This window comes from Lotus japonicus, chromosome 2, assembly GCF_012489685.1.
Source record: "Lotus japonicus ecotype B-129 chromosome 2, LjGifu_v1.2".
NCBI classification, from domain to species: Eukaryota; Viridiplantae; Streptophyta; class Magnoliopsida; order Fabales; family Fabaceae; genus Lotus; species Lotus japonicus.
In genome coordinates this window covers 70,530,523-70,555,591 of record NC_080042.1, presented here as the reverse complement: position 1 = coordinate 70,555,591, position 25,069 = coordinate 70,530,523, and the positions used below count along the sequence as shown (strand labels likewise).

At 35.5% G+C, this 25,069-nt stretch overlaps 2 protein-coding genes across 2 annotated transcripts; one reads left to right on the top strand and one right to left on the bottom strand.

Annotated features, from left to right (window-relative positions):
- The first annotated feature begins 3,923 nt into the window (after window positions 1-3,923).
- On the top strand, window positions 3,924-8,285 carry LOC130739199 (uncharacterized). The gene is made up of 17 exons (XM_057591444.1): window positions 3,924-4,087; window positions 4,169-4,281; window positions 4,394-4,499; window positions 4,603-4,667; window positions 4,781-4,819; window positions 5,119-5,215; window positions 5,325-5,421; window positions 5,547-5,610; window positions 5,686-5,762; window positions 5,858-5,936; window positions 6,256-6,329; window positions 6,437-6,521; window positions 6,612-6,680; window positions 6,768-6,832; window positions 6,903-6,951; window positions 7,255-7,731; window positions 7,820-8,285. Exons 1-16 carry the CDS (start codon window positions 4,021-4,023, stop codon window positions 7,627-7,629), a joined length of 1,521 nt encoding a protein of 506 aa, XP_057447427.1. The 5' UTR covers window positions 3,924-4,020; the 3' UTR covers window positions 7,630-7,731; window positions 7,820-8,285.
- A 352-nt stretch (window positions 8,286-8,637) lies between these two features.
- Window positions 8,638-13,304, bottom strand: LOC130739198 (mitogen-activated protein kinase kinase 3). The gene is made up of 9 exons (XM_057591443.1): window positions 13,068-13,304; window positions 12,665-12,934; window positions 11,585-11,803; window positions 11,357-11,494; window positions 11,091-11,258; window positions 10,739-10,852; window positions 10,363-10,470; window positions 9,870-9,961; window positions 8,638-9,165 (listed from the first exon to the last, which is right to left on the bottom strand). Exons 1-9 carry the CDS (start codon window positions 13,176-13,178, stop codon window positions 8,805-8,807), a joined length of 1,581 nt encoding a protein of 526 aa, XP_057447426.1. The 5' UTR covers window positions 13,179-13,304; the 3' UTR covers window positions 8,638-8,804.
- Between the last annotated feature and the right edge of the window lie 11,765 nt (window positions 13,305-25,069).

Here is a 25,069-nt window from a genome sequence, read left to right as displayed (position 1 = left end):
CTTTAAGAGCAAATTAGCCATTTACTAACGTTTTCGCCCTAAGGCGGAAGTGAATGAAACTCGTGCTATAACCTATAGCGACTAAATAACTATTCTTAACCATTTCCTGAACTTTCTTCTTCATAACGCTAATCCAAACATTAAACACAAGTCAAGTTTCACTCACGCTTACACAGAGTCCTATGCGTGAGTTGGAAATTAATTATTTAATTATAAAATCCTAGGTCTTACAGGATCCATTTTTATTATTTACCGAGGGCCTCCAAAATGTCGGGACCGGCCCTGCTGCATATGCATGATAAAACCGGTAGACCTTATGATCTGAACTAAACTCTTGACCTAGAAATGGTTCAAACTTAGATTGTCCATCATCTCCTTCTATCCTCAAGCATTTGAATTTAATATTGTCCTCACCACTGCGTCTTTTCCCAACTTCCTCGTCATTGTACCACTCCTACTCCTGTCTGTCGCCCAATTTTTGTGTGTTACCCCACTATTAGCGCTCACTTTCTGCATGCCGCTCCACTTCGTGCTCCCATTGCATCTCCACTATCTTACGCTAGATCTGTTGGTATGCCGATATGACATTTTTTTTATAAGCCATCTAATTTGTATGAGCTTTATTTTACTAGATTTGTTTGTTTTGTTTTTAATAGACGCATCGTATAGATATGAATTTGTTTGCCAAAGTGGAATTCAAGATTAAGGGCTACGACAAGGGCGACCTAGCACAAGTGCCATTGGTATTCGAATCTAACTTGTGGTTTTTAGTTTGCTTAATAGATTCTAATGTTGATTTATGTGAATTCTATTTTGCTAGGTTGTGTTTCTATATGATGAATTAGTTTGCTAAAGTGGAATGAAGGATACAATCTTACCCTAGGACTACAATACAATGAGCTCCAAATGATTTGACTATAGAAATATACTCGCACTATACAAAAATGGATAATATGCAATATATGAAAAAACGTTATTGTCAAAACATAAGCTAAGCTAAGAAAAACAAATCTTATCAAGAAGGATCAAATCCACACCAGAGACAAGGCTTTATCAACTTCAGCTCCTTCATGATGATTTTTTCTTCTTGTTCTTCACCCTGCGGCATCACTTCATCGCACCATTTCCTCATTTATCCCTCTAAGCGATTCTTCATTCTTTTTTACCTCTTCCATTTTCATGATGCAGGTGTCGTTGTTGCTCCTCCGGGTTCTCTAGAATGACCGGTTCTTGATTCTCATCAACCATTCTTAAAATGTCTGCGGAGGTTCGCTTGAGCTCTTAATTTTTGTTTGGTTACTACTTTGGAAAAATGGTTTTGGATGTCGTGGTAGTGTGAAAATCTAGTGGAAAATTAAGGAATGAAGTTTTGTGAATAAGATGTGTAAATAACTTGATGATAGTTTAGACATTCCAACACAAACTGACTCTTGAGTCATGAGCATGCACAACCAAGGAAGAACTATTAATTGGTTATGATGAAATCCCTCTTTGCGACAAAGCCTTGTTGAAGATAAATAAAACAATATTTAATAATAAATTAATAATCCACTCACACCATATTCACTCACACCCCATGAAAGAAATGTAAATAAGACAATGAAATGAGAGATATGAGGATAAATTTTTGTCCACACTCTATTTTAGTTTTCAAGAGTAAATTGAGTGGGGGAAAATGAGATAAGAAGAAAAAAGTAAAAGATGTGATGGTCTATACAATTGAAAAAAATTATAGATAGATAGATAGAAAGTGAACTGTACATGAAGAGAAAGTGTGACTAATTATAACTTGAGATATGACGTGAGATGATATAAAAAGTACATAGAAATGAGAAGAAGTGGAATTGAAACTGAAGAAAAAGTTAAGTGTGTGTACAATTGAAAAAATCATTGACATTTATAACGAGTGAGGTGCAAAATCCAATCCCCTGGTGGTAGGGGTGGTTCTCGACTGAAGAAGAAAGAAGAAGATTGGTGAGAGAGGAAGTGTGATAAAATGATTTTTCAGAAAAAAAAAACTATTTCAAATATTTATTTTTCAGAAAAAAAAAAAAAACCGGGAAACCTGTCATAGCAGATCAGATTCCCCTTGTGTAAGGTTGTTCAAGAAAAAACTTATGCTTCCTACAAGACTCCGACAAAGCCTTGTTGAAGAGAAATGAAAAAATATTTAATAATAGATTAATAATCCACTCACACCATATTCACTCCAACCGCATGAAAGAGACATAAATAAGTGCCAAGGAAATGAGAGATATAAGGATAAAATTTTGTCCACATTCTATTTTAATTTTCAAGAGTAAAGTTGTTTGAATTGGGGAAAAATTGAAAGAGAGTAAAAAGAAAAAAATGAGAGAGAATAATTTTTTTTTTTGAAATGAGAATAAAATAATAAAAGGGTAAATACAACATTTGGTACACTAAAAAAAATAGTAATCTTACCTACAATGCAAAGTGCGATTTTTAAATTTAGTTATTCATTAGTTTGTGTGGGCTGCAACCAATTAGATATTTTTTTTTGGACAAAACATACCAATTCATGATTTGGGCAAGGGTGCTTAAGTAAACCCACTTGACAATTTAAGTGATCCATTCAGGATAGGCCCATATCATGAAGGAGATATGGTTATCTAGATAGGTCTTCTTCGTGGTCGCGAAAACTTACGGTGTTGCAACTCTCTTCTAAGGAGAGCGTGACATACAGTGAAAGGCCTTATCTATTCACTGTTGCAAGATCCGGAGATCAAAGCAAGACGACTTTCGACGTAGATCACCCACATCTTCAATCCTCTAAAGGTGCGAAATCGGTTTTCATATATTTGGTTTTCTATAATCATTTATGAGATTTCATTTAGGTCTTGCATTCGGTATCATAGACATCATGTCATGTATGACTTTTAGACTCAAATTTGTTATTTGATGGCCCCAAATTCTTTTAGAATCAATTTATTCAGGTAGATCTTACATGATTTGTTTTTCCTGATATTTATTCTTATAATGATTACAATTTAGGGTAGCCTTTTTTCTAACTGCTTCAAAGATCTGTGCTCGAATACTTTCTTAGGGTAGGAGTGGGTGGTGGTGGGTGCTCTAGGGTTTTTGATTTTTGGCTATGGGGAATTTCTTCTTTGCCTGACCTTGGGGGTTATTCTTTGTTTGGTTGAGTTGTTTTTTATTTGTTGATTTTGTTTATCCCTTTTCGATGAGGGTTGTATATCTTTGACAATCTTATTCTCATCAATATAATATTTTGTTTTCGAAAAAAAAAATAACAATTAAAATTTAAGTGAATAGAAATCATAATTACAAAATTAAGAATCAATATAATATCATGAACGTCATTCGTGATTTATTGGATATGGACTGGGAAGTCAGGTTGTCTCACACCCTAAGGGAAGAGAATGCCTGTGCAGATTTCCTGGGCGAGGTCGGGGCTCAACAGTCTTTGGCGCTGTCTTTGCTTCGTGACCCTCCAAAAGGAATAAAACCGCTTTTGGAAGCGGATGCTAGGGGAACCTCATTTGTGAGGGAGTGGTCTTTTGTTTCTTGTTTTCTCCTTTTTCTTTTGTTATGAGACCTAGCCCCGCCCAAGCACCAAATAAAATATAACACATAAATTTACCCTTGGAAATATGAACTCACGTAAGTGATTTTAATCAAAGTAGCATTGTGATAAACTACATGTCTTATGGGTTGATCCCTGCCTCCCTGGACTTTTCCCTTCCTCAACTCATACGTGCACAAGCTCTTACCACTTAAGCTATCATTTGAGGACCCTAAATCTATTTATTCAAAAGCAACATGTAACATTAGCCAAATAAAAAAATATAGGAAAAATAAATTTGGTGAGAGTGTACATGAAAATTCAATTTCCCGCCAACTCAGATACGCGCCCTTCACTTTCATTTCATGGCGCGCTTACAAATTACATTCCTTCAGTTTCCATCTCAAATCCCTAATTCCCAATTCTCACTTCATCTTCATCTTCATCTTCTTCTTCTCTGGTTCTCTCAGATCTCAATGGCGATTCCAAAGCACAGGTCCGTCTTCAGCCACATCGCTTCAAGGGAGCTCAACCCCCTCCAAGGTACAACACTTCTTCTCACTTCTCACTGCACCGTTGTTTCGTTTCCTCACTCACCATCGCGTTTGGGTTTCACCATTGCAGGTCGAAAACGACCTCACATGGATGCATTCAAATATGGTTACTACCTTTACGGAGGTATAGCCACACAACACTATGCAGAAGACACTATCCCTCTATCAATTAAGTTCGGCAAGGTACTGTAAACCTAACTAAGCTTTGATTTTGAGCATAACCCTTTTGTTTTTTTCTCCATGAGTGCGGAACCTGATTTTTTAATTTTTTTGGGTTTCATTTTTTTTTTTGCAGACCTCAAAATACGGTCACATCTTCGCTTTATCTGATGAGGATGGATTCGTCAACTTGTTCGATACTCGCCGCAAATTCAACAGTTGGGACCATGAACTAAACGCAGGTTAGTTTTTGTTTTTGTTTTTTTTTTCAGTTTATTTATAACTTTGTGTAATGAATAGGGGTCAGAGTTTAATGGTTTATTATTTACTTACATGAAATCTCAGAGAATTTAAGGATTTGTGATTGGGTTTCGCATCGTAATGCTGTTTTTGATGTCTGTTGGATTAAGGTAATACTCAAATCTGCTACCATAGAGAAGTTTTTTATAATACATTTTTGTAACTTCTCCTGATGATTTGTTTATTTCACTGTGTTCTGAAAATGATTTATAATTATTTGCAGGAGGATACACAGATTATTACAGCTTCTGGTGATCAAACTGTAAGTCATTTTGTTATGATAATCAGTTTACTAATGTTAGCTTAAATAATATCTGCATTGACTTGAATGATCATGGTGCATTTTTCCTTGGAGGTTGTCTTATTATGTTCTTGACTTTTCACATGCTCTATTTGAATGATCTTGCTTGTGGACCATATTTCACTGAAATTCAAGTCAGAAGATGCTATTTTCATTTCATTGACTTACATTTGAATAGGTTTTCATCATCCTTGCAAGTAGATACAGAGTTTCCTTCAAGCTAATTTTATTTTGAATGCTCTTATGATGCACATTTACAGATGAAGGTATGGGATGTTCAAGCGAAGAAGTGTCTTGGAGTGTTGGCGGGACACACTGGAAGTGTGAAATCTGTGTCTTCTCATCCAACTAATTCTGGTAATACTTCATTTTATCCTCATATCTACGTTTATACACAAATCAGGATTGTCTACAACTTCGAAGTGATATATCAGCAATTAATATCATTTTATCTCCAAATTTACAGATATTATTGTCTCTGGTTCAAGAGACGGATCCTTTCGTCTTTGGGACTTAAGGTGCAACTCAATTTCTAAGACTGGAAGTGGGGAAGCGAGCATAAGGTAAATTGCAGTTTTTATTTGTAGAATCCCTCTAATTATAAGTACTTGATCAGTTGATCATTAGTTTTGATTTGAGGTTCATTGTTTCATTTAAAGTTATTTTTATCATCCTTTTGCTTCTCTAGTTCAACGGCTGTTGTCGAAGGTGCACATCTTTCATCTCAATCAAAACGAGTAACAAGGCGCAAGGTTAGTTGATGATGGATTGTCATTTGTTCACATTTTGCAAACTAAATCTTCCAATTAACAATCCTAACTTGTTAGGCTGCCTCAATGAGTATTACATCTGTTCTTTATCTCAAGGATCAAGTTTCCATAGCCACTGCTGGGGCGGTGGAGAGGTTAGTTAAATGTATTACTCATCAAATTGATAATTGAATGTTCTGAAGCTTGTAATCAGTTTAATTGATTTTACTATGCAATTGGTATATTTCAGTGTGCTGAAGTTTTGGGATACTAGAAATTTGAAAAGTATTGTCACACAGACATGTCCTCATCCTCAGTCAACAGAAAAGGTTGGTTGGAACTACACTGTGAAGTGAATATGTTTTAGTTTCTTTTTACAGTCAGGAGGTTACAAATTTAGTGCGTGATGATAAATTGAACCATGCTTCATACGTCCAATAAGAAATGTGCAGGGCTAGGGGTTATGGTCTCAAAATCACCAGTTAAAATTGTAAATGTGATAGAAAATGTCAGCTGCATTCTGCTTTTCATGTCGCTATTATATTTGAACAGTATTGATTTTCAAACTGGTTTTTATTAGATACTGGAAATTATAAAATGATCATCAGTCTTCGGTTTGCTTGACTGTGTTCTTCATTGTTATTTCAGCAAGTACATGGTATAACTAGCTTGTCTCAAGATGACAGTGGACTTTTTCTTACAGCCTCTTGCATGGATAACCGGTATCTTCCTTTGACAACCTATTATGTTCTATTCTTGTGAATCAAACTATTGTTTAGAGAATGTAAATCAAAATGTAAATATACTGTTTTTTCCTCTTTTTTGGCAGAGTTTATCTGTATAATACCCTTCAACTTGAAAAGGGGCATTTTAAATCTTTTTCTGGATGTCAAATAGAGTCTTTTTTTGTAAAGGTGAGTATTGCAACTGTATCCTAAGTTTTTCTGCACTCGGTTTATTTCACAAGTCCTCACTTTTTCCCTGTCTGATGTGTGCCTTTTCAGGCTGCAATTAGTCCTGATGCATCGCACATAGTCTGTGGTTCTACTAATGGAAGACCCTGTGTTTGGCGGGTACGTTTCTTGCTTTTAATGAACTAGTGGAAGTTTTTCCCTAAGGTTGCTGTTGGCCTATCATTTAACTGAAATTTCTAAAATCAGGTTAACAAGCCTCAAGACTATAGTATTTTGAAGAGTCATTATGAGGAAGTTACAGCGGTTGACTGGTAAATTGGAAATCCTCAGTGTGGTTCTAGTTCTCTTTAATATGAGTTTTTAAATTTTCTTATTTCACAGGTGCTCCTCTGACATAAACAAGTTTGCAACAGCTTCTGATGATCCTTCAGTAAGCAGAACTGTTATCTCTTCCTTTTTTTCCGATTTATTCCTTTGACTTGAGACTTGAAGTGTGTTCAAAATCACATTCTTGCATTATATTCTCAACATCATTCAGCTAAGTACTCTGCGTATATATGTTTCTGTTGCAAAAATCAACACTTATTTTCAACCTATTGTGAGATATGAATTTATGTTAAAATGTTTTTATTTATTAAGCCTTGCTAACGGAAATTGAAACACAACTGTTATTGAAACTGCGTCAAATTGTTTCTTTCGGCTAGTAACAGTCTTTCCAATTTTCCATTTTCAGGTTCATGTATGGAGACAATCCAGTAGTATCCGCACAAAAGAGACTCCACTTCCCCTCCGAAGAAGGATAATTAATATGCCTAGTTGCCACTACACACTGGTTTCAGATAATGAAGAAACACGCCGCAAGCAAGATGCCGAGGCTTTTTTATACAGAGAAGAAGAACCTCACCATCAAACTGAGCCAGCCACTCCAATCACACCACCTAAAATGAACACATCTGAAGGCCACAAGAACCAGCTCTCATCAGGATTGGATCAAACTCTTGACTCTGAGAAAACTCCAGAGTCTGCCTTGAAGAGCCCTTCATCTGTATTGAACCCGCCATCCTCCCTAAAAAGAACTATCCGGGACTACTTCTTAGCATCTTCATGATAGGTTCATTAAACTAACTAATTTTTTTGATAAGTTATTGCACATTGTGATCCTGTGTAAGGGAAGGCAAGAGGCTTGGAATTTCTCCAACTATGTTCTTGGGTAAGGTTCTTTTTCCTGAGGTATCAAAATGCTTAGTTTATTCAGAAGTGTAATTTTTTGTTTACACAATATTTTATTGTTTCTGCAGGTTTTTTGAAATGTAAAGTGCTTAGAAGTTTGGTTGTAGCATAATTCATCCGTGAGATTTTTTACTCCTTAGTTGTGATCAAGCTAGGGAGACTAAAAGCCTTAAACATAAACTGGACATATGTTTGTTTCTGCTGTTTTGGTAGAGACAAATGGAATGTTACATATATACTAGATGAGCATGTAAATTCTGACTCATTTTTTTTGCATCAGAATTAGGCCAAAAAGTGATGCCCCACTCTAATATCATCGTTGATGTAATTGGTGAATGGTGATCTATGTGAAGCGTGACTAGGGTATATAAGGTGCTTGGCTTGTGGCTTGTGCCTTGAGCTGAGGGTAATGTCTTCACCAGAAGTGAAAAACTAAATGCTTAAAGGTGTAATGTACTTTGTTAAAACTCATGAAAGTACTGATTTTTGAACCTAGTTTTGCTTGCTCGGTGACCATTTCGTGAGTAGAAAATACTTTATATGCGTTGATTGCATACTTTACATCATAGATAATATCGCCACACATTGCATGCATGGATATAAATACTTTGGCAATCCTTAAAGGGTGAAAAAATTGGGGTCTTCTAGCATAAGAAAATCTTGCTAGCTTCATGGCGACTAAAGCTGGGTCTGGTTCTACATCCAGGGATAAGAAATGGAAATGCGTGTATTTTGAGAACCATCTCACTTAATTATTTAAAATGTGTGGCTGAGGACGCTTAGCTAATATGTTTTGACCCAAAAAAAACTGCTATTTTCTATATTGAAATTAAAAAATTACTCAAAGGTATCTCTCAGATTGTGCCATATGCTTCATATTTGATGCTTAAGTGAAAGGTGAATCACATCTTAATTCAAATGAGAATTGATCTTCACTATTAACAGCTTTTCGTAACCTAGATACATAAAAAATCTAATTTAAATGTTACATCTTGGAAAACCAGGTTCTCCTCTAAAGTCATGATAATTGTTAAGTTGTAATTTAACATAACATTACTGGTTAATATACAGTTCTTGATTAACAATGGTGTAGCATCCAATATGGGTCGTTGGTTCCACGATGAATTGTTCATGAAATGTACCCATTCGCTTGCTAGAGATATCAATGTCAAGATCCTTAAAATTTGGCAAGCCCTCTACTTGAATGCCATCTCCACATATGAGGAACTGATTGCCAACTATAAAGGACCCTGAGACCCTGATTGCAACTCCATCTTCACCATGAGCACGACACTGAAGCTTCTCAACCACATGCACCAGCTTTTCAGGAGGCCACTCACCAACTAAAGTACATCGAATACTTGATAGAGTTTTAAAAATGTTGTTTGGACCAACATGTTGTTTCCCAGAGAAACTGCAAAATATAGGAGGATAATGTTAGCATGCATGATCTTAGAAAGCTTTAGAAGTTCACAAGAAGTTCTCAACACGATATTTTGAACTGATTAACCAAAATCCACAGTTTGAGCAGGTTTTTGATATCTTGCGTGTTTGGATCAGCATTATTAGAATCAATTTTGGATATAATTGATTTAGGTACAATTGATTATGGTAAAACTAGTTGAAATCGAGGTGATCTGTGTTCGGAATCAAATACATTTATGAGAAAAGTGATTTATATAGGGTAATGATGTGAAATCTAGTTGTGGAACCCTAAATTCAAATGTTGATATGCTTGGATCATCTTCTCTCTACTCATAATTATAGAAGGATTTCCAACCATGCACTTGAAATCAATTTTCCAAGAAGGTATGATTTGTAGATTTTTCACAGAATTGATTTTAGAGCTAGAATTAATTGTAAAAAGAAACATCCAAACATCTAAAAATTGATTCTGACAATGGAGAAACAATTCTAACACTTGAATTAAATTTTCCTCTATACGTTTCTTTTCAGATACATAGCACAAAAGAATTAAGAACTTCATTTGTTTCTCTTATAATATCAAGTTTCTTGTAAGTGAATAATTTCTATTACATTTTTTACCATAGCAAAAAGATCGTGAGTTACAAATGAAAAAGCTTTTTGATGCAGAAGTAATACACACAGAGTACACACCTGAAAATTGAGCTTTCGCTATATAAGTTCCTTGCATTTTGCCACAAATCAACAGGTCCGTCAAATAGTAAGTAATAATGTATTGTCAACATCTGGAGGGAAAAATACGAATAATAAGTACTAATTGAAACTTCTCTAAACTCTTGATATTAACAACTACCCACATTTCAAAACCAATATATCCATGTGAAATAAATGAATGAAATTATGCTTTTTTTCATTGAGCATTCCAATGAATGCTTGGGAATATTGCTTACAGGTGCAGACTTATGACCTAAAATGAAAATGCTGTGAAGTTTATCTCTAGTTCTAATTGAACCAACCTATGAAAAGTGCAACTTTTTTTTCCTTTTTTAGATAAGCATGAAAAGTGCAACTTAATACCTAAAACTAATAACCATTCATTGGTTTTATGTATTGTGATTATACTAACTAAAGAAAATAAGCATGTATGCTCACAAATAGAATAGAGAACAAAATGGCAGCTACTTACATCTGCCAAGTCCTTCATTCTTTGTGTAGGATCGAAAACACTACGAACATATCCTGCTAAATCTACCTCGACCGTTTCGTACTTTGTGATAAATGGATGGAAAAGAAGCTGCAGTAGGGCAAGACCAAATTATCAAGTTGAAACCATCATGTTTTTATTCAGAAGAGTGCTTAAATGCAAGACTGAGTGACTGACAGTATTATACTTTAAATGAAAAATTGATAGCAGAAAGTGAACCAAAGGAAATAAATGCATGTACACTAACACAATAGTGCTTTAGGTAGTTTTGTAGACAAGGCAATATACATAACAATGCAAATCACAGATGCTAGACACCATGCTGATATGATATTAAGTTTTATCTCATCTCTCTCACCTGCTCTGCTGTTGGCCTAACATCTGGATCCTTTTGTAAGCAAGCATCAATAAAGGAGCAGAATTCAGGTGAAAAAGTCTGTTTTGATGGTGATGGTGATGGATCATCCAGGATCTGCCATAAACCAAGTATAATTATTTGCAGACAGAAGAATTACTAGAAGAAAGCAGCTATTCATCAGTAGCAAGGCTGGGTATATTTCAATGTCACTGATCACATTAATGCTGCAAGCTAGTGGCTCCATTAATTTTCGTACAAGTGACAGAAAAAAAAGTAAGCCTAGATGTTCTTCTCGGACAACATTTACATTCATTTAAACAAATAAATAGCATAAAAAAGCACTGGCACACACCTGCAACATCAGATTGACAGGTCCTTCATTAGCTGTATATGGAAATTCTCCTGTACCACATTCAAGAAGCGCGAGTCCAAGGCTCCAAATGTCAGCCGGATAAGAATAGCTTTCATTTCGAATTCTCTCAGGTGACATGTATGTAACCGTTCCAACAAATGTAGCACACTGAAAAGTAACATGACCAAACAATGAATTTTACATTTGTTAACAATTTTATGAAAGCAATAAGATACCAAAAACTAAGACCGGTAGATTATACTAACCATTGCCACTGAACTCTCTAAACCAGCACTGATACCAAAATCAGTAATTTTTGGCTCCCCCTTGAGATTTACAAGTAAATTGGCAGGCTTTATATCTCGGTGAACTAAATGTCTGACTCCATGCAGATAGCTTAAACCCTTCAAAGGATAAAAGGCTAATCAATATATCTTTGTGTTCTTTTTGTAAGGAAAATACCAAAATGAAAATACAAGAATAATTTTACTTACATGTAGGAGCTTCTGAAACATGGATGATAGAATAGGTTCAGGTATCCTTCTATGCTTTCGCAAGATATCTGCAAGTGATCCTCCATCCATGTACTCCAAAGCTATACTTATCTGTCCAGAGTCTGGAGTGTAAAATGCCCCATGAAATTCTACAAGACCCTGATAACAAGGTGCTTCGCATAATGTCCTTATCTCAGTAAGGAGCTGCTGTCTTTTCTCCTGATAGGAAGAAAGAAGTTCATTTGTTCAGTAACAGGTGGTTATTATGATTTGACCTTCTAAAATTTGTGGGGCAAGGGGGTGTACTATCATCATTCATTATTTACAAATTGCTCTTTTAAAACTTTTATCTATCTAGAATAATAACCCATTTGGAAGCAGACCAAAGAGCACTTATTGGAGCTTATCTAGTGTTTTTTTTAGTAGATAAGCTCCAATAAAGTGCTCTGTGGTCTGTATTTAAACAGGCTCTCTAAGTCACATAGTAAAGTGTATACTGTCAAGGAATTAGCAACTCCTACACTTCAAAAACACAGCAGATCAAAAGTTTATCCCACATAACTAAGGGACGAAACCCCCCTACATTTCAAATGGGAGCCCGTCCATCTCATCAGGTCGTAGCCTACCCCTATCAGGAAGATGAAATGATAGGGGATGATAGTGTTCTATCTATACGGGGACACCTCTTAAGATCCAACGCCCAGGAAGTCACTCCCAAAAGAGAAAAAATTCATTAATACAATAGTATCGAAAAGTTGTATACTTGCATTTGTCCCCCTTAAAATTCTTACACTGCCTCCTCTAATTATTATTGTTAATTTTACTTAATGTGTTAAATTGTCACCTTCCTATAACATTTTTTCTGGTTCCATCCCTGTCACTCATCATCAAGAAAATACCACATTTAACTCATGTATACCATTGCTTCAACGACAATCATATATCAGATAATACAGAGCTAAAACCAACAAAGAAAAAGTACATCTATATGCCTATGAGATTCAAATTCAATTCACATGAAAATTGTAAATCATGAAATTATAGCAAAATGCGGCCACAGGACTTAAGATCAGGAAATACCTTCTCAAAGATATTGATCTTCTTTAATGCAATAATCCTATGCTTTGGTATATGTATAGCTCTCTGCACAACACTACTAGCACCACTCCCTATTGCTCCAAATATTCTCATCTCCCGGGAACCACACCTATAAGTCTTCTCACTGTGATCAGAATCATGACTTTCATCCACAGACCGAGACGACGACGAGCACTTCTGCAACCCAAGCTCATTGATATTGTACACCCCATATGATCTACTCAACAAGTTTACAGTCCCACCATCCGAAAGCTTCACAATTGAATCAATCAAACACCCAAAACAGAAAAAAGAAAATATATTAGACAAAACCATCCAATACCCATTATCAATATCATTGCACTCTATGATATTCAATGCCTACAACTCCAAATTGAAGACTTACAGTGTAAGAATCATCACAGGGGTCCAAGGTTGAACTTGTTGAGAAACCGAAACCCTTCTCCGCATCAAACAAGGGTGCGAGCTTTTTCCTTAATTCCTCCAATCCAGCCATTGTTATGACTGTTGGTGTAACATGCGAAAAACAAAAGATCCTCGTTTCGAATCTAACAGGTGAATAACAAAAGATGAAAAGGGGTTTCGATTTCGAAGAGGTTTTTGTATTTTCTGCAAGTGTTTGTTGTTGTAATCTACTTCATCTATCTATTTCCTATTATAAATCACTTTTACCTAATTCTCTGGATTAAGTTTGGTAGTTTGGTAGTTAAAGTTAGTTATAACGATAAATTTATATCATTTTTCTAAATTACCTTCATTTAAAAGTTATTAATTAAATTATTTCTCCTCTCCATTCTCTATATTAATTTTTCACTATGTCTAAAACCTCCATCAACCAATAAACAATGAAATTTTAATTTTTTTGAAGTAAATATAAACATAGTTCCCTTGGAAGTAAAGATATTTTTTGGAATGTAGGAAAAACATTTTATTGCTATAAGAGTAAATATGAAAAAAGAAAATTAATGTTGCATAAATTTTGTAAGTGACTTATATTTTGAGATAAAAAATACTTAGAAAAAATAATTTTTAATAGGAGACGGATGTAGTATTATAATTATAGGACTGAAGTTGGTGCAGCTAAGTGTAAACAAGACTTACACAATTGTCCAATTAAATTCTGACAAAAAAATATATGTTTTTAATTTAAAATTCAAAAATAAAAATTATTATTCATCTTACGTGAGATATTGTGATTGATTATCAATGTAAAACAATGTATATCTATTAAATTTATATAAATATACATATTATAATTTCTGAAACGCGTTTTATTACGCTAACACTTCAACCACTTCCCTTAATATATTTTTGTCACATCAAATTTAATTTTAATAATAATTATGACCATAATCAAATAACTTAATATTTTCAACCACTCTCGGATTTTCGAAAAAGTTGTAAAATAGTATTCACCAAACAAATTTTATGAGATCTTTCTTTATGCTTAGAACATAAAATCTTTTATTTTACTTAGATAAAATAATATCAAACATTTTAGAAAATGATAAAATTGATAAAATAGTATTAACTCAACACAAAACACACAAAAAAACACATTTAAAAATATTTATCAAATATTTATCATCTAAGAATTATTTTAATTTTATACTAACTTATAATATCATCCAACTCAAATTAACCAATTAACTAATAAATGCAAAATAATACTTTAAAATTTAAATTAAATTTTCAGATTTCAAAAAAGGATTTATCAATGATAATTGATAGGTAAAATTATTTTAAAAAATTTATATTAATTTTTTAAATGTATTTTAAAAAAATTATTTACTTCTAACCAAACAAAAAATAATATTGTATATTAAAATATAATAAATTTGATTAATCATATTATTAATTTATTAAAAATATCAATTATTTTATGAAATTTTCAAACATTGTAGGTCGTAATCAATTTGATAATTTGTTTTATTTTAGATTATTCTGATTAGGGATGGAACTATGGAAGTATACCAGGCCGCCGACAGGGGCCTACAGCCTAGCCTACGTCAGGCTCAGGCAAGGGCAAGCCAAATTACTAAATAGATAAGACCAATGCCTTTTTGAAAGTTTATTTAGTTAAAAAGGCTAGGCTTGGGCCACACAAAAAGGCTTACAAGTCTAACAAGTCGGTCTATTTAAATAAAAATATATATTTTTTATTATTTTCATTAGATTTTTATTATAATATCTTAAAACTATATACTTGTTGAATTATTTATATTTAAATATGTTAGACTATATAATGATTTAACTATATAAACCTTTTGGACTATATAATCATATTATTGTATTTTAACTCATTAGTTTATAAGTTTGTTGACATGTTTACAAGTAAAATTTTCAGTCTACTTGAATGTATTACAATGAAACATGCTTTTATATAGGCTATCAGGCTAGACCAGACTTCCAAATAGATCAGGCTCAGACATAAAAAAAGCTTTGGACATGCTACAGGCCAGACTCAGGCCTTGAATATTTTAAGGAGGCTCGGCCTATTTAAGCAAAGTCTAGTGAAGCCCAACCTACTTCCACCCCTAATTCTGATCATTGAAAATTCCTTAATCTAAGCTATGAACTTTAAAAATTTCTCCAACATTATTTTTTTATTTAATACTATTTTCTCATGAAAATATCTTATTAATATGGGATCAATGGGAGGGATGAGAGAATTTTTTTTACACATGCCTCCTCTCCACTCCGGTACGAACTTGCCTCCCTTTTTAAATTCCTATTTCCTTTGCTGTTCCACAATCTCAAACGTCGTTTTTTCACACATTCATTTCCATGGTGTGACTGCGCCCCGACTTTCAGGGGTCACAATAGTAACCTGTCTCAAATAAATATGCAACGTAACATGTTTTCATATGTAGTTCACAAAAGCGGATATATTTTTTTCTTTTCCTTTTCAAAGTATTTCCAAATCTGATAATCAAGTGAGAATAACCACAAGCCATTCCAAATTTCAATAACCATAAGTCGGGTATATAGGCTTATTAGCACTTTTGGTCCCCCCACGTTTTCAAAATGTGTAAAAAGAGTCCCCCACGTTTAAAAATAGCATAATGGTACCTCGGCGTTAATCTCCGTTAGCAGTTTTAGTCCCCTGTCAATTTTCCATCCAAAAACTAACGGTTTTAGCTGATGTGGAATTTTTTATAAAATTTAAATGGATAAAATTAATTAAAAATAAAAAGCCTTTAATAAATAATGAAATTTTTTAACAAATTAAAACATTCTTCTTCATGTTCAAAACCAAACATCATCTTCCAGATCAGGAAAAAAATAACAAACGAACTTCATCATCTTCTCATCTTCTCCATTCTCTAATTCTCTTCTTGTTCTTCATTTCTCTCTGATTGTTTCTTCTTTCCGCGGTTAACCCCTTTCCCTAAGCACCTCCACCCGCACTGCCACCTCCACCTCTGGGTTCGCAGCGCCGCCGTCCCATGAATCTCCACTCCGCGAAGCGCCGCGCCATCACACCTTCGTTGAGCCTCTAGATCTCCAGAATCTGGGAGGCTTGGGTCGGTTCGGTTCAGACGCATGACTGGGTTTTGTGGTCGAGGCTTGCAGGGGTGGCCGAGTCTCCAGATCTCCAGAACCCTCTTGCTAGGTTTAGGGCCTGTACTCGTGTGTGGTGTTAATTGAATCGGTTCTTCTTCTTCCCTTGCAAGTGGCGCGATTACAATGGCAGTTTGGGTTGGTTGGTTGAGAGAGAAGATAAGGAATGAAAGCAATTAAGATCTGGGTTCTTCTGTCCTTAATCTTTGATTTGCTCTCTTTGCCTTTGATCTCAATCCTTTGTTGTTGGGTCAGAATGCTTGGCTGATGTTCTGTGTTCATGGTTCGTTTGTCGCTGCCTGGTTTCCTTCCCCTGTTCCTCTTTCCTGTTGTTCTGCTGCTTTTGAATATCCCTGGTGCTTTCCTTCCCTTGATTCTTTATTGAGTGCTAGTCTGTATAATTTGTGAAATGTTGAAAGATCTGAATTTTTTATCTGGGTTTATTTTGGGATTCTAGTGAAGATGAAGATGAAGAAATCTGGGGTTAGATGAAGAAATCTGGGTTGGTTTTATTTTTTACTAGAAATGTATGAAGATGTAAAGATGAATGATGAAGATGAAGATGTAAAGAGGTTAGGGTCACGTGAGGGCATGTGAGCTCCTTAAAAAACCGGTTTTCTCTCCTAGTCTTAATGCCACATCAGAAAAAAAAATTGCCAGGTCAAATAAAAACGTTAAGTTTCTAACGGAAATGAGGTGGGGGACCAAAACTGCTAACGGAGATTAACGTCGAGGTACCATTATGCTATTTTTAAACGTGGGGGACTCTTTTTACACATTTTGGAAACGTGGGGGACCAAAAGTGCTATTAAGCCTATTAAATATGCTTAAGAATTCATCAAATCAATATTAATGACAAATAGAATTCACATCAAGCAAGTTATTGAACAATTCATGTTATAGGGTAATCAATCAAACCAACAATATTCCTCAAAAATTCAGCAAGAATACAACATAGTAAAGTATGTTAATATTTCGATCAAACAACAATCGAACAAAACACCTTCATCTCAAACGCAAGCAGTCCAATTAAAGCATGCCAGACTCAATGGCACTTCTATAATGAGTTACCCTTACCTTTGATTTCTCCTTCTAAGCTCGACTTCACAGTTCGATCCAAAAATAGTTCCCGAACCCAGCAAGTTCTCTAGGGTTTCCTCTTCCGTCGTGAAATCTCACATCTTGCTCCAAAACCTCTTTCCTCAGCTCATCAACTCGTTTCAAACCTTAAGAAAAATAGAATTGCTTAGTCACTAAGAAACAATACAATCTAATAACACTAATCAAAACCGGAGAAAGCTCTCGAAGCTTCAGAGTTTGATATTTTGGATCGAGTTTGAATCTAGAGACAAATCCACTGGACAATAAAATTAAAAAATCAATGAGATTGAATCGGGTCATTTTTCTGTTTAAAACGATCAAACAAAACCTAGAAACACCTCTAACTACTAAAAGTAAAATTCTATTTTGCAAAACTTTTTTTAGACCAAAATATTAACCGTCAACAACAATGACTAATGGGTGCTCATACTAAATGGTAAACGATTGTCGATTGACCACGAAATATGATTTATTCTCATTGGTAAGAATCAAACTTTTGACTTCATAGTTAAAGGTCGTGAGCAACCACCTGAAGGTATGAAAAACGGTAGAAAGGGGAGGGTTTGAATAACGTTTTCAGAACAAAACTTCCACCTTAAAGATTTTGACAAATCTTTTGAGAACTTAAGTGCTAAAGATAAGAGATAGAAAAGCACACAAGGATTTTATCCTGGTTCACTTGATAAATCACTCAAGCTACTCCAGTCCACCCGTTAAGGTGATTTCTTCCTTCTTAGAATGAAGGCAATCCACTAATCAGGTAAGAGTTACAACTGCACTTGAAACCTACAAGTGACTAACAATTACACTGACTTAGCTCACACTAAGATTCACTCTCTTAGTCTTCTCTAGGATCCGATCAACCTTGATCTCCTAAAGGCAAACTATACAACTGTATATGAAGTTCTTGTTTACAAAGAAAGTGCTTCTAAACAGCTTATAGTAAACACAATGAATTTCAAGATGAAAGAAAGCTTAGAATATTTTGAATATGTCTTGCGCGTGTATGTTGCTTCTACTTAGTTTCTTAGCCGCTTCTTTCAATCTTCAGCCTTTATATATACTCCAAGGATTAGGGTTGAGCGTTGCATGGGAAATGCTACCGTTGGAGGGCAGTTCTGGAAAATCCAGCTTCTGCTGTGGCTGAGAACGTTAGGTAGGTCGTCAGGAAGGTACACTTGCTTTTGTACTTGGATAGCGACTTGACCTTTTAACCTAGGAGACTTCTGATCAGGGGAATACTTCATATTGGAACTTGTGAAGCCGGTTGATCAGAGTCAGAGGGAAAGCACAGATCCTCTGACCATTGTATCTTCTGATTCTGAACTCAGAGGGAAGAACATGGCCTTCAGAGTTTCTTGCTTCTGGACATCAGAGTTTCCACTATTCAGCTTCTGGATCTTCAGAGTCTTCTACACCATCAGAACATCTGAACCTTCAGTGTTTCTTGGTTATCATAACTTCTGGATCTTCAGAGCTTCTAGCGACTGAGTCCACATCAGAGTTTGTATAGCTTCAGAACTTCTGAAGCTTTTCCACTGTTCATACTGAACATGGTGAATGCGAAAGCGTTGCTTGGGTTACCCTTTATACACAGTGCTTCTGATTTGTGTGAGATTGAGTTGAGGTCAGAGCCTGTAAATAGCACACTCATAAAAACACGTTAGAGTACCACAATTGTTCATATCAAAAGGTTAACTTGTAATCATCAAAACATAGAGTTGTACTACTAGATCAAAACTTGATCTTACACCACCATGTCACAGCTCGTGGCTCTATTTTGCAAAATTTGTAACCCATTTAAAAATTTGTGAGCGTGATATGTATATTAACCAATAATTGTGCCTCTCTAATCATTAGTGCCATATGTTCATATTTATTTTTTTCCTCTTTCAAAAAGAGGAAAACTCTCTTATCAGGAACTTTTCCTCAAATTAAATGACCGTTCTACCTAATAACCCGACCCACATAATGCTTGTTTGCATAATCCAGACAATCATGGTGATGCAGGAAGAACCAAATTAAGAGGGCATTCCATATTCCTCTCAATCATAGCTTTTGAAAATGATAATCAATGGGTGCATATTTCGTCATAGATACTTGGGAGTTGATTATTTAATGATATCGATCGTATCTAACTATCTATAACATATGATGGCACATCTACATTTATTTCTTGAGATTGGCCACATTGTATATGGCAGCTAATATATTAATAACCAAACCAATCTAGGAGAAGGTCCATATATATGTTATAATGTTAGATGACAAATTAGATTCATCAATTTTGTTTGAGGATCTAAAGAAGGTGATCATGAGTAATTCAATGATTTAATCTTTAATTCCTCAATCATATGTGCTGACACACGCTTTAACTAGCTAACATTAACAAGATGCATATTATATATAATGAGGGCTTAACCACAACGTCGGTGAGAATTGACTGAGATTTGAGTATGTCCAAATGCTCTGCTCACAAATCTATGTATCATCCAATTTGCTAATTAAAACCATGTCTTCATAGGATAATCTCTGTACCTATTTGGCCTTTCGGCAGAGTCCAGTCTTAATTGTTATTTGGGACCCTTGTTGTTAATAAGAAAAAGATTATTAAAGTTAAAAGTACTTAAAAAACACTGTCTCAGCTTAAGAAAACTATATTATGGGTGTATTATGGTTGCCTTTAGTAATTTAAGCACTCCGCATATGGTTCAATGAATTCTTAATTATAGTAAGCATTATTATGACACTTAAAAAGCACATCGAGCTCTCTATACTCGTTTTAGTAGTATTAGTTCGAACTTCGAAGTAAATTAAATGGGGTAGGTGGACATTGGTTCAGATTATATAGAAGAAAATTTTGAACATGATGTGGATTAAATAGTACATATTTGAAGAGAAGAGTGATAATTAATTAGTTTAGATCATAGCTTTTGAACATAATGTGGATTATCAATTGGATCACCCCTATATAATGGGTATATATTTGATTTACTTTGAACAAAGTCACAATCCAACTGCCATGTGACTGTTTACCGTTCAAACATGATTATCTTAATTTTGTGATCAAACCAAAGATTAACCTATTAGTTTTAGTATTACAATAACTTACAAGTTTCTCCACTTCTTTTTTTCTTCGCACTATTTAACGTGAGAGTTGTATCAATACTCAATTTGTCATAATGAACATTTCTCCTTTCATCCAAAATTTTTATATTTATAATAACACTCTTCTTTTTTTGTTTTAAACACCGTTCAACTTGGGACTTTGATAAGCACTTACTTTCTCTACACATGGCTAATAGCTTGATGTGAGACTTCAATGAATACCCACTTCATCAACAATTGGCCCCTGCTATGAATTATACTTGAACACTAAGCTACATTTTGTTTATCTTTGACTATGTAGAGGAGTTTACTGTTATAAACGAATAGGCTTGATCGTGATGAAATCACTTTCCTTAAAGTATTTCAAGCATTCTCTGAATTCGTCTTAGAGTTTGGATGCAAGAATACCCAGGATAATCAGCCTTGTTTCGAGTTTGCACAAGACTAATGAAAACTCGAAATGAAGGGAAGTGATTTTCTGGAAAACAGAGGATATGATTGTGTGTTCTGAATTCTGAATATGCACTCTATTTATAGGCAAAAACAGAACAATTTATAAGGTTGCGACCCTTCATAAATTATGTCTGTTACCAACAAATATGTGAATAGTTGCGACCCTTCGTGAACAAGTGCAAAATTTGAATTCTAAAACGAGCAAAACAAACGGACGTTACGGAAACCACGTTGCCGTTGCCGTCGATGCGTCGTGCTAAAGTGCATCAAGTGTCGTGCCGTCTACAAGCCGCCACTAGCGCCTCTACGCCCACGCCCACGCCGGTGGCGACACCGGCGAGGGGTGGTGTGAATGGAACATGTGACATAAAAGCTTGGGACCACCAAACCATGCACATGTGGCACTATATCCTCACTTTGTCTCTTTGTTGAATGGTTGACATTTAATGATATATAAATGTTTGAAAAGTTGCTCCACTTTCTATGTGAGACTTCATTCCAATCCATTCAATACAAAATCAACACACTTGTCATCTTGGAACACTATGTAATTATTACTCCTTAAGTAATTATTACAACATTTACTTGCTGATAGATGAACAAGTGATAATCAATTGAGGAATTATAGCAAGGCTTTGTTTTTTCATTCACTAATGATCAATAATTGAGGACGGCACTAGTATATACACAAACTCAGAGGACAAAGATTTGCAGGGAAAACCAGAATATCTTTATAGAACTGAATCATTTGTGTACCCTACAAAAAAGAACGGACGACGGTGATTGGGGAAGAACATATATATCATTTAGCATGTGTCATCTCATAAAATAGTTAAAAATTGATCAATATGTCCTTCAACTTTTTTGGCTTGTCATGTTTGCTAATTTGGATTTCTCTGAGTCCTTGTTTATGGATGCAGAAGAACTATAGCTTCACGTTTTTCACAGTACACATGTACAATGGGAATGTATATCAATATAGATATTTGAGGTACATGACGGAATATTAACATTTTTTTAAAAATTTCAATAGGCTTGTAATGAGTATTTAATCTTTAAAAGGTATGCAGAGACCCGAATTTAAATCCAGCAAAAGAGGAATTATGAACTTTTTCGTCGGTACCGGTTCAGTATGTTGTATAGTATAACGTCTAACAATATTAAGTTAATTGTAGATAGTTTAGTAGGATAATGTCTGATAAAAATACAACGTTTAGTAATACACTGTTTAACTTATCATATCATTTAAAAATTGATATAATCACATGCTAAGTGGACGGTAGTAGTGGTGAAGAGTGGTGGTCGTAGTATAGATGGTAGCAGTGGAGGATGGTAGTTATAGTGGTAGTGGTGGCGGTGGGTGGTGGCGGTAGAGTGGTAGTGCATGGGAGTGATGGTGGTAGTGGTGGAGGGTGGTTGAGGTGATTGTGAGAGAGCGGTGGAGTTGATTATGGAGTAGTGGTAGCAGTGACAGTGTTGTAGGGTGGTGGCAGAAACAATGTTGGCGATGGTGGCGACAACAACGATGGCGATGGTTGTGGCGGTAGTGGTGGTGGCGACAATGGCAGTGGATAGTGGCGATAGAGTAGCGATAATGGTAGTGACGATGAAAGTGGTAGAGAGTGGTGGAGGCAGTGGTAAGGATGGTGGTGGAGTTGGTTGTGGTGGCGACGGTAGTTGTGGCGAGGATGGTTGCAACGACAATGGTGGCAGTGGTGGCGATGACAATGGTAACAACAACGGTGATAGCAGTGGGTTAAATAATTTCAAGGAGTTTATATGTCATAATCTTATCATGTCTTATCTATCATCTAAATGATGGATTAAATAATCCACCATTTTAATGTATAAGAGTGATTGATAGATAATCTTATGCAACACAATGTCAGCACCAAACAATGGATAAACTAATAATGTATTATATAAGTTTATACTATCATGTCTGATACAACGCACCAAATGAGCCCATATAATCACTTTTGTATTTCCATTATGCTCTTAAGTAAATAAGTTATTGTTCATCTGAGAGTGGAAAATGTTCTTTCAAAATCTGAGCTACTAGATACTTTTGATCTTTTGCGGTGTACAGTTTTGAAAATCTTCCGGGGTACCAAGAAAGACACTTCGACTCTCAAGTTAATATGAGAGCGTTGAGAGATAAGCTCATAGTAAGAAAACAAAAGAGATAACAATATAAGTAATGTTCATTTAATGAAGGACCAAAAAAACTGTATTTTTAGGCATGGTGAGTGATATGTTCTAGGTGTTGAGCCTTACTAAAGTCTCAACATTTGGCTTGATGGTTGCTCGAAAGCAGCCTTGCAATTGTCTCATAAATGTGTCGGCCTAAATCTGCTCCACTACTTGCTGGACAAGATGAATTCTATTTTAATTATCTCGGCTGACCAACACGGAGTCCACTCAGTTGTGGATTGTTCATGCCGCCTTTGGACGATTTTAGGCCTAATAGCCTTTTTGGGCCAACTTGAAAGGAGCACACCCAACTTGACATGTAATACAATTTAATTATAGGATTAACAAGTTTATGCTTTACGAAATACTCAAGAAGCCTATTTGTTTACTTGCTAATCTCTTAGTCAAGCACCCCTTATTGTTAATTAGTGATAGCTAATTCCTTAATACATAATCCTAATTAACTAGAGATTCAATTTCATGTTCAAGCAAATACAAATTAATTGCTACCCTTATCCCTAAGGTGTAGAGACCCTTATTCAATTTCCTCCTAGATCTATATCATCTACCAACTTCCCAATTGTGCAAACGATAGCATGAAACCATTTCGCGATGGATTCAATAAAAATAAAGAAGAAATTAATGAACTAATATAACCATTCATAGATTACTGAAACATATCAAAACATAGTCTAAAGATAACTAATGTTCCGTCCTAAGGTCTAACAATGGTTATAAAGTATCCTTGATAAACCCTAGCAGAGCTAAAAGAATATATATGATGTATGAATAAGGAAATTATCTCATTAATGATCAAAAAGGTACCTAGTACAAGGTGAGGACACCCCTTTTATAGTGGGAGTGGTCCTTATCTAGAATATTCATGGATTTGGGCCTTACATGCAAGGCCCAAATCCCAATGCGGAATAAGGCAAATATATATACCCCTAAATATAAACAAGACAAAGTAACTCGGGCCCACGTCTTCCTGCTGGGACCCATGCTTTTATCCATAAGGCATTAGTCTTACGGGGCGGGTCAACGGGCTTGTGCTGACCCGCTCAGTCCACAAGCTCACAAGACATGAAGCTTCGCCTCTCTTGGAGCTGAAATGTCTTATGATTGGAGTGAAAAAGCCATACCGCCTTCATAGAAGCAACTCGCCTTATCTGACCTAGCCTACAGGCCCACAAGACATGAAGCCTCGCCTCTTTTGGAGTTGTCATGTCTTAAAAAATACGTACAAGACCGCTCTTTTATTCTCAATCGCCCAAACTGTCTAACTTATCTCGTGTCGTTTCGTGTAGCGTTGCACCGTTACCGAGAAGTTGCCATCATTAGCATTCAACTGTCGCTATCTTTTCACGCGGGATTCGAGGGATTGCCTCGTTTCGTGAAAACGTTCAAAATTGATCGTGTCGTTTCCTCTTATTTTCTCTTTCTTCATTCAGTTTTTCTATAAAACCCCAAAGTGTCTTCCTTTAGTTTCTTTTACTTCTCCTTACTTTCACCTTTGTTTTCCTCTGAGTATCTTGAAGCTTTCTGTTCTCAACAGTCGTCGCTGTTCCGGTGACCTTCCACTGCTCCGACCACCATAGCTCGTTGCTTTCCAGTTACCTCGCTTACCTTCGGTCAGTTTCTCTTTTTTCTCTTTATTTTTTGCTTTTTCTGTTCATCTTCTTCCCATGAAGCTTCCCAAAATGTCTGCACAAGGTCAAACCTATTCCTCTCTTTCTCTTAATTCTGGGTCTGACGACGATAGAACCACCGTTAGTCAAGAAGTTATTAAGGTTGATTCTGATTCCGAATCCAACAACTCGCCCTCCACTTCAAACCTTGCCAACAAGAAAACCCGCTCCATAACTTCTCACCTTTCTTCAGATAATCCTTCCATCTCGGAAGATTGGCGCACTAGTGAAAAGTGCATGGATAATAAGTTCCTTTTCTGTTCCATTTGGAATAGCGTTC

Coding starts and splice junctions, on each gene's coding strand:
- LOC130739199 (XM_057591444.1), top strand. CDS start 4,021: ATGGCGATTCCAAAGCACAGGTCCGTCTTCAGCCACATCGCTTCAAGG. Junction 5,216..5,324: donor TTCTCATCCAACTAATTCTG/GTAATACTTCAT, acceptor CCAAATTTACAG/ATATTATTGTCTCTGGTTCA. Junction 6,833..6,902: donor GAAGTTACAGCGGTTGACTG/GTAAATTGGAAA, acceptor CTTATTTCACAG/GTGCTCCTCTGACATAAACA.
- LOC130739198 (XM_057591443.1), bottom strand. CDS start 13,178: ATGGCTGGATTGGAGGAATTAAGGAAAAAGCTCGCACCCTTGTTTGAT. Junction 11,259..11,356: donor TAGAGAGTTCAGTGGCAATG/GTTAGTATAATC, acceptor GTTACTTTTCAG/TGTGCTACATTTGTTGGAAC. Junction 10,471..10,738: donor TTAGGCCAACAGCAGAGCAG/GTGAGAGAGATG, acceptor GCCCTACTGCAG/CTTCTTTTCCATCCATTTAT.